This window comes from Hippocampus zosterae, chromosome 6, assembly GCF_025434085.1.
Source record: "Hippocampus zosterae strain Florida chromosome 6, ASM2543408v3, whole genome shotgun sequence".
In the NCBI taxonomy this organism is placed as follows: Eukaryota; Metazoa; Chordata; class Actinopteri; order Syngnathiformes; family Syngnathidae; genus Hippocampus; species Hippocampus zosterae.
Window position 1 is genome coordinate 5,360,092 of NC_067456.1, and position 9,828 is coordinate 5,369,919.

The 9,828-nt window shown below is 42.5% G+C and overlaps 1 protein-coding gene and 1 long non-coding RNA gene across 2 annotated transcripts; both read right to left on the reverse strand.

The window, feature by feature from the left end:
• Positions 1–827: 827 nt before the first annotated feature.
• On the reverse strand, positions 828–8,562 carry aqp3a (aquaporin 3a). Its single transcript, XM_052067477.1, has 7 exons — positions 8,528–8,562; positions 6,715–6,890; positions 3,555–3,681; positions 3,339–3,476; positions 2,081–2,196; positions 1,777–1,994; positions 828–1,687 (listed from the first exon to the last, which is right to left on the reverse strand). Exons 2-7 carry the CDS (start codon positions 6,820–6,822, stop codon positions 1,483–1,485), a joined length of 912 nt encoding a protein of 303 aa, XP_051923437.1. The 5' UTR covers positions 6,823–6,890; positions 8,528–8,562; the 3' UTR covers positions 828–1,482.
• On the reverse strand, positions 5,047–6,708 carry LOC127601834 (uncharacterized). Its single transcript, XR_007962651.1, has 2 exons — positions 5,593–6,708; positions 5,047–5,560 (listed from the first exon to the last, which is right to left on the reverse strand). It is a non-coding gene; the product is annotated as an uncharacterized LOC127601834 (long non-coding RNA).
• Positions 8,563–9,828: the final 1,266 nt, after the last annotated feature.

Below are 9,828 nucleotides of genomic sequence, written 5' to 3' on the forward strand. Positions count from 1 at the left end.
AGGTGAGCCGAAAGGAAAATATGAGCACCTCGGTTGACTTTTTACTGTTATAATTACAAAACGAAAAAGCCCCGCCGTGGAAAAAAAAGGAAACTGGTATTCTGAAAGTCAAGACCCACATTTGAATTATTTCAGCTGACCTCACAGTCAAAATAGAGCCGAAATGTCAACGCTGTATGAGGTACACCGCAAAATGATGCAGTAGCTAAATTTAATTTTGCAACTAGAAATCATCTGTTATTCTGAGCGCACAGCATAGTCCGATCAGTGCGGCCATTCTTTCTAGCCTAACTGAAAATTAATTTAATAAAAATTCTCAGGCGCCCCGGTAGTCCAGTGGTTAGCATGTCGGCTTCACAGTGCAGAGGTACCGGGTTCGATTCCAGCTCCGGCCTCCCTGTGTGGAGTTTGCATGTTCTCCCCGGGTCTGCGTGGGTTTTCTCCGGTTTCCTCCCACATTCCAAAAAACATGCGTGCCAGGCTGATTGAACACTCTAAATTGTCCCTAGGTGTGAGTGTGAGTGCGAATGGTTGTTCGTCTCTGTGTGCCCTGCGATTGGCTGGCAACCGATTCAGGGTGTCCCCCGCCTACTGCCCGAAGACAGCTGCGATAGGCTCCAGCACCCCCCGCGACCCTAGTGAGGATCAAGCGGCTCGGAAGATGAATGAATGAATGAAAAATTCTCAGAGGCACAACCCGCGACCATTGCCACATTTGTGCATACTGACGTGTTCAAGTTAGTAAAAAGGGGAAGAAAAAAAACCCTACAAGGGTTGTTGAATATTAATGAGTAAAACATTGGATAGAGACAGTGACGTCATCGACATATGATAAAAACAACTTTTATTATATCAGTACAAAAAGAATCACCCAGCAACCGACATCGAAAACACACAGGCTCATATTCCGAGATGGCGCCAAACAGGTGCAGCTTTGTGAATCAACAAACATGAATTGTATCAATTCATGATGGAGAAAAAAAAGTGATCTGTGACATCACCAAAAAAAAAAAATGTCACTGCCAGAAATTGACAGTCAACGTTGTGATCGAATTGTTTCCCCACAGTGAAATATAAAGTCTTCTTCAAACATCACGTTTTAAATCTTGAATTCAAAGATTGAAATTGCCCGGACAGACTCGTAAACTAACGTGGAAACCTTACGTTCTAAGTGCATGTTTGGAAAGTTAAGATATAAATCTCTCCATTACAAAAAAGATATATAAAACTACATCGGTACCAAGTATAAAATACTGTTTCAATACGAAGACCAGGGACACAACGTCAACATTTTTATCTCTTCTTAAATGGATGGTTGTGTTGTCATGCTTCTCCCCTCTACCGTCTTTTCTTCTACAAATGCAATATAAACACAAAGAAAGTAAATTAGCTTCATTTCATGATCCCAACCAGCCTCGCAGTTAAACTGCGGTGAAAAGTGGATCACGCCTGGTTTGTTTTCAACAAAACGCCCAAAGAGGCTCAGTGCACTTGTTTGGTGGCCTCTTTCGACTTGTCGTTGGCGGCGACGTTGGTGAGTCGCACGTTCTCCTCCGCCTCGGCGTTCCTGCGGTCACGTACTTCTCCCTCCTCGTGGAAACCGACCATCATTTGGTAGATGACCACGCCGATGAAGGTGCCGAGGAAGGGGGCGAAAACCGGCACCAGGAACCAACCGTTTCTGGTACTGTGAAAAAGACAATTGCGATGCTTTGTGAGCATTTCAGGTCAACGAGCGCTTCCAAAAGAACTGACAACGATCAAACGTGCGCTTACGTGAAGACTTCTACTCCCCAGCCGGCCATTGCGGTAAAAAGACGAGGTCCGAGGTCTCTGGCGGGATTGACTGCGTAGCCCGAGTTGAAGCCCATCGACAGGCCGATGACCAGAACCACAAAGCCCACGGTGAAGGCCTCCAATCCTTGTGGGATGGGATTATTGTAGGGATCGACGATGGCCAGGATACAAACGATCAGTGCCGCCGTGCCAATAATCTGCAGAAAAAGGCCAAGGATAGAAATGCTCAGTTCAAGGAATCACGGCGTTGTCTTCTATGACAGCTGTTGCTAAAAAATCTTGCCTGGTCAAAGAAGCCGTTGACAAGAGTGAGATGTTTTCCAGGATAGGTGGCAAAGATTCCAGCTGTGGCATTCGGGCCAGTGACATTGAACGCACCGGGACGGTCCCACAGGGCATCTGAATTGGGTTTTAAAAGAGGAAAAAAAAACACGAGTTGAGTATTTTCATTATGTAACTTGGTCAATAAAAATCAATTCATACGAAGATGTACAGTTTGGTGCTGATATAGAATTGTTTTGCACGCCTATTTCGTTTTTGGGGAGCTTGGAAAATGAAAATACTGAATTTGTTTATTTTAAATATTTGCATAAGACTGTACACAAACAGAATGACTATTTTGACTAACATGGCATGTGTTGATTCTGATTAAGACTATTGAGACGTTTTCAGAGACAAGACAAACGTTTAATTTGATCACTCCGTGAAGTATAATTGAAAGATAAGGAACACAAAAAAATATTCCACGAAACAAAAATAAAAATCCTTCATGAATGAAATTTCCCTTTTGGAAAGCCCTAAATCAGGGGTGCCCAAACTTTTTGGATCGAAGATCTACTTTTTGATCAACTAACCTCACGGGATCTACCCTTACCGGCGCGCGCACGCACACACACACACACACATTTAAGATTCATTCATTCATTCATTCATCTTCCGAGCCGCTTGATCCTCACTAGGGTCGCGGGGGGTGCTGGAGCCCATCCCAGCTGTCTCCGGGCAGTAGGCGGGGGACACCCTGAATCGGTTGCCAGCCAATCGCAGGGCACACAGAAACAAACAACCATCCACGCTCACACTCACACCGAGGGACAATTTAGAGTGTTCAATCAGCCTGCCACGCATATTTTTGGAATGTGGGAGGAAACCGGAGCACCCGGAGAAAACCCACGCAGGCCCGGGGAGAACATGCAAACTCCACACAGGGAGGCCGCACCTGTAATCGAACCCGGTACCTCTGCACTGTGAAGCCGACGTGCTAACCACTGGACTACCGGGCCGCCCACATTTAAGATTTACCTGCTTTATTTTATTTTTTAAATATTTTTTTTAGTGAAAATGAGACTGATTAGTGTGCAGTGTATATTAACACAAAAAATATATTACTAACATGTACAAAGACACACAAATGGTTGTTTGTTTTTTTTCTTCTCGACACTCCTCGGATCTACTTGGGACCTGTCTTAGATCTACCGGTAGATCAGGATCTACCTAATGGGCACCCCTGCCCTAAATGGACCGAATAACAAATTCATCCTTACCATAGTACATGCCAAAAATGATGGCGGCGCCCAAGAAACCGCCGATGGTCTGAAAGAGGAAGTACATGGGGAACTTTCTCCAGCGTTCTCTCCCGAGCAGGCAAAGGGCAAACGTCACCGCAGGGTTCAGATGTCCTCCTGTGATGAGTACCATAGACAGTGACCCTCGGTACCGCATTGAATGCATTTCATTTGAATGAAAAGATAATGACATACCCGATATTTGGCCGCAGACCAGAATCCCCAAGGTGGCCGCAAAGCCAAAGGCAAAGTTGACAGTCAGAAACAAACCATGAGAACCACTGCTCAGCACCAATTGGGCCACGGCACCGCAGCCAAACATCTGCAAAACAAGTTGACCTGATTAACTCCACAGTGCAACTTTTCAAAAGTTCTCCAGAATTCATCCAGCATAAGAAACATATTTTCTCTGTACTTAAAAAATATATACATATATATGCAAGTCTCACTTTGGTCTCAAATGAGTTCAAAATATGGCTGTTCCCCTCTCAACTGGAACGCGTAAGAGGGAGCACAGAACTCCTATTCTGGCCTCTGGCCGCCGACTGTCCATTTTGAAGTCCTTTTTAATTCTTAATAAACCCACCCTGCAGTAAATCTCTGAGCTGCTCCATCTGTTCAGTCCTGCCCGGTGCCTTGGGTCAGCTCGGCAGCTGTTTGTGAAGCTCCCCAAGTCTTAAGCGGAAGCTCAGAGGGGTCGCCAAACGATGGAATGACCTCCCAGTGCACATTAGACAAGCCCCTTCACTGCCCATTTGTAATTTTGGGGGCTTTCAGCACAGGAAGAGACTCGCATGAGAGACTGCCCTTGTTTATGTTCTTTTTAACTTTGTTACTCTTAATCTTTTTTTTTCCTCAATCGCCACCTTGTTTCATCTGATTTATACTAGTATGACCTATCAATGTTTCATAATGGTTCATTTGTCGTCAAACTGTCAAACCTTCCTTCCTATTTTTTCCCAAATCAGAGGTCAATCAGCATATGGTAATTTAGGTGCTGTGATTATGTGATTTGTCAGCCAGTCAAGGTCAAGCCAAGGTTTAATGATCATCATCATCATCCGGAGGAGGAACAAAAAGCCCATTCAAAAGAGTCTTCTTAGAATTATAAAAGCTCAGTTGTGTCCATATCATCATGTCCCTACAATCACCCAAAAATTTCATGAATGTTAGTTTGGTAGTGTGTCTTGAGCAGATGATTCTTTCCAAAATAGTAATTTTCCGAACATCAGGAAACATTAAAGTCTGGCACATACTGTAAAGATTGCTTACCGTGAATGTGGGGTTTTTTTATGGGTAGGTGAAAGAAATGTATGGGCTGAAACCTCTATTTTGCAATAAGACCACAGGAAAGAAAGCATCCCAGACTCATAGCACCTGGATTTTATCATCCCAACACCCAGATGGGGGCGCTCATTAAAATACCGCAAAAATGTGTGGGGTTTTTTTTTCCCCTGTTGCAGGCTGCTTTGTAGCGTTTTGAAAGCTTTAGAATATTCCACTGTGAGTGTGTAACATTCAACCTTTTTGTTTTCAAAATGTGGTTCGTTCAGAGGAACCTCACCTCAAAGTTAAAGTGACCGATTCAGCAAGTTGCGCAACAGTGCGGTGCCAGACACTGGACAGGCTCATAAAAAAATACAGTGTGCCCAAGCCCCCCCGCCCCCCAAAAAAACATCTGGTCGTCTTTTTTTCTGTGTTAGTTCAATCAGTTTTAATGACTACCTCAAACTGCCCGCACACGGTTGACGCAAGAGATTTGTGTTGCGTTTTCATTACGTGCCAGTTTTTTAATTCATCTGTCCACTTATCACGGTAAATCTGCTGATCTGGCCATATACTGCAAATGGGTTTGGGGGGGGGGGGGGAGAGAGAGACACCCCAGCACACTCACACCTACAGTGTCCACACCCTGACTTGTTCCCGATGCACTCGCTTGCTTCGTCTGCAACTTAAACTCGAGTTTCATCACCAGAGCGAGACGATGTTAAGTGACACTCAGAAGTCAAGTCTTATCACGCGTACGATTGTTCTGCCTCCACACCTTGTGCTTGCGTTAAACCTGTGCCACACCTTGTCATTGTACTGTACACACTGACCAATTCGATTAGGTAAATGCTCATTCGTTTTTTTTTAACCTCATCTCTCAAGTTTTTTTTTTTAAATGTGTGCGTTTTAAATTAGTGTGACAGTCTACCAGGCTTACTTTGTAAGTTTAGTAAGGCTTACTTACTAAACTTTTATTCAATAACCCCATTGCGGCCACCACATCAGGCTCAGGGTGGGCCCTAATATGGCCTAAGTGTAGCTTTTTAAAATGTTAACCCATAGTAGCTCCCCTACACTGGTTGGTCCGTGACTCAATAATAATTTTTTATAGGTGATAACTAAGACAATTATAGGGAAATAGTCGGTGGTGTGAAAAGGATGACTTCCCTTGGATAAAGATGTCAACCTCAAGGCCCGGGGGCCAGATCCGGACCACCACGTTAATTTTATGTGGCCCGCGAAAGTAAATCCTGTCTGTTAACTTGCATGATCCTTGCCAAAATTTGTACGAAAAAGTGAAATTATCATGTGTAGCACATAATGTTGAAATTTTGCAATCATTTTGTTCCCCTGTTTAGACTCACTTGAACAATAACTGAACTATTCTAGTTGACTGATTTAAAAAAAAACAAAAACGTTTTGGACAAGTAATGCGATGAGACAATTGAAACATTCAAAATGTCATAACGGCCCTCCGAGGGAAGACTTAATTCCAAAGTGGCCCGTGACAAAATTGTGCCCGACACTTCTGCCTGCCTTTCTGTTTCCAAGTTTGCTTCGCATTCTATACATTGCATGCACTTAAGTCAATAGTGAATGCAAACCTAACATTGACACACACACACACACCCCAAAAAAAATGCTTGCTTTGTGGTGTGCGTTTGGCCTCTACATAACTTGTAAATTGACTTTACAGCCTTACTTTGCAAATATTGCCACAGGAAGGTGATTAGAAAGTAACACTGGCATTTAGCTGGTCACTGATTATATTGGAGTATAATAGAAAGTGTAGAAAAAGGACTCTTGAAAGGAGGTGGAGCATATAGAGTTTAAACATTCGTGACCGATGTTCACCTTGCCCTTGATTGAGAGCCTGGCGGTGTTGACCACACTGATACACCCCCTACACGTTTTTTTTCCCTTCCGAGTCTTTGATTGCATCTTAATGCTGTCCTCTCTACCCTCTTTTTTTTTATGTTTCTTTGTTAAGAGTCTACTCTATGTGTGTGAATATTTCTGCTGTGACAATTCAATTTCCCCCTCACAGAATAAACTATCTGTCTATCACTGCCCCATAGGCTCTTACCACGAGGATGAGGGTGCCCAGACATTCTGCCAAGGCCTGGCGAAGCAGCATGTTGCGGATCTGGAAGGTCATGGACAGTTTCTCCAAGTAGATCTTTTGTCTGCCCATGTTGTCTTGTTAGCGGGCCACTGGGAAGCGAGGAGCAGGTTTCGGCGAGCAGATGTGAAGCTGCGGAGCTGGAAGGACCAGACTGGTATTTATAAAGAACAGAGTCTCGGACTGGGTCACTGCCAATGCTGAGGTCTGCCACACCCCCTGCCACACACGCCTACTTGTGGTGCGTCACTACGTGATTCACGCAACATGCTTTAGCTGGCATGCATTTCGAGCAGATATGTAATCCTTGTGCGGTATGATTTCCTATGCACAGCTTCATATTAAAGCGCGGCGGGTTAAGTAATTCTTTGTTATACACTAACAAACGCTACAAAGGAACCAATATTGCCAAGAATACATTACTGTATCTTACCATTAAATTACTTTTGGAAAGATTTTAATAAACCTGGAGTGCCTCATTTTTAAAAGTTCTTTGACCTCTGCAGATTTGCTTATTTATTTTTAGATATTTAATGGGGATTTATAAATACTTCACAAAAAAAGAATAAAATAAATGAATAAAAACACTTAATGTTCAATGTCAATCTGATGGTGATAATTGATTTAATCAAATGTGCATTATCACAGTGAGGGCAAATGGATAACCTGCATGGTATCAGATTGACGGGTGTATCTAATGTTGTGGCCAGTAGATGTTGCACTCCCTTAATAATAATAATAATAATAATAATACATTTTATTTGAAAGCGCTTTTCATCTCACTCAAAGACACTTTACAAGAGCATAAAAACACAGGATAAAAATGTGCATTTAAAACAAGCATACATAATTTACAAAAGTTCATTTGGATGAACAAAAGAAAAATTGGTAAAAAAGATTAAAAGGTATTAAAAGCATAGGGGAACAGGTGACTTTTTAGGGATGATTTGAAGGATTGGAGGTCAGTACAGTTGCGGATGTGTTGTGGTAGAGCGTTCCAGAGGGTGGGGGCGGCGACAGAGAAGGCTCGGTCGCCCCAGGTTTTGAGCTTGGTCACGGGGATGGCGAAGCTTCTTAAGAGAAGCTTAATCAATCTGTAATTTCCACATTTAAAAAAAAAATGTGTTCATTAAAAAAAAAGTACTCTATATATTTGCCATCATGCTCACCATAAAGGCAACAAAAAAATAGATGCAATGAAAGAAATGTGTATGTCATTATCAACACTAATTGATAAAGAAGCTTTGAAAGCAAACACAGTCTTGTATTTATTGTATATATAATTCAAAAAGCGGCTAAGACTTCAACCTGCCTCCATTCATTCCGCATCATTCTGTTCCTTCCGTGGCTTGACGTGACCTGTTCTTTTGTGTGCCATCTGAAACTTCATCGGCACACATCATTCTTGCACGTCCTTTCTCTGATTTCAACCAAGCTGTGAGAACATGCCAGCGTAGTTCATGTCGAGTTCAGCTGAACTCTTTTACTCTTCCCTTGTGTTTCGTAGTTCATGGCTGTACCCATTTAATGGCCCAACACATAACCGAGGCGGATTAGGAGAATATTCAAGTACACTGAAATATTCGTACCATCTAATGGGAAAAAAAATTGCATTTTGAATTTTCTAAATCATTGAAACATTCAATATTAAATCTATGTCATCGGAATTGAGAGTACCTCTGTGAGGATTTTGAAGAGAGTTAAGTAATCACACTGCAGTGTCATGCATCACCTCTAAAAAGCCCAGCAGGCATATGAATCATTTCAGTCAGTTTACCTGCGTCAGGGGAATCTTGCTTGCGTTGAGATGAGCTGATTCAGCCGAACTAGCAGAACATGTCGGAAGTAGAGGAGAAGTTACAAAGTTCTCCCCCCTCTTATGAAATATAACAATGGCAAGAAGAATGAGATCAGGTGGCTTTGAGGAAATTTGGCCTTACGCTCATCAAGTATCAGGTTGGGTAACATTTAAGACAGTTCCTCTCCCACATGACCTCAGGTGAGTAGAGTAGCCAAAAGATGTACTCAAGTAAAAGTATTTTTACTTCATTATGACTTTAGTAAAAAGTAGTTGCTGCATAACAAATAATCCTCTCGATCCAATTAAATCAGACTACTTAAAAAAAAACGTCTGACAAAAAGTTTTTGTGGGATTTAGCCCTTTTTTCCCCCAAGTGGCCGCACAAAAACAAAATCCATTTCAAGCCAATCCTCTTTGCGCCTCCAGTTTATCTTGCTCAGTTAGGATAGGAAATTTCCCTGGCAAAAAAACTGAATTCGAAAAGGCACCATGTTTGAAGCCCATGTAAATGAAGCTCCTCCTTGCCACTTCAACATAGTTTAAAAATGAGACCAAAGCAATACTTTGATATTAGGACTTTGGCCTGAGCACTTAAGCAAATAATGATGGGGAAAGTGGCGGGGGGACCGCTGTATAGTAATTCCTCATGTTTCGGTGGGTTTCAGCTGTTTTGTCCTAACTCATTTTAGCGCAGGCTATTTTTAGTGTTGACCGTCACAAATAGAGACTCCATTTTTTTTAGGTCAAACGCATTGCCAACATGGCTCAACAAGGACAAGAGGCAGTATGAGAGTGAAAACAATGCTTGACTATTTCAAAAAGCGCAGGTGCAGAACAATTATGTCTGCTTAGATGTCGCTTGATTTGTTCTGAAAACGGTTTCAAAAGACTGCTGAACACATGGAGCATGTGTCAACCAGATGTGCTTGTCTGTAGGCGGGGGGACAGGGGGGGGTCTAGATGTTTTCCATTGTCCTAAAAAGGCGAAATGGCACATGTCTTCAGGAAAGGTAAACAGCTTGAGCAAGACATTTTTAATGGCAACAAAGTGTGTGAAAGGTAACGCAACTGCGAGTGACGATTGGCATAACCGCAATTCGTGGCTACTTCTCATTCCCTTGACACATGTGCACAAGTTTCAACACTCACTCCGGGAAGCTTTTTTTTTTTTTATAAACAGTTTGCATTCATATGAACACATTATACATTGTTGCCCAAGACAAAACACGATCACGCGATTGCGCAACTCAGCCATCGTCACACAACTTTTTAGCATT

Coding starts and splice junctions, on each gene's coding strand:
- aqp3a (XM_052067477.1), bottom strand. CDS start 6,822: ATGGGCAGACAAAAGATCTACTTGGAGAAACTGTCCATGACCTTCCAG. Junction 3,477..3,554: donor GGTCTGCGGCCAAATATCGG/GTATGTCATTAT, acceptor TACTCATCACAG/GAGGACATCTGAACCCTGCG. Junction 1,688..1,776: donor TGGGGAGTAGAAGTCTTCAC/GTAAGCGCACGT, acceptor TCTTTTTCACAG/TACCAGAAACGGTTGGTTCC.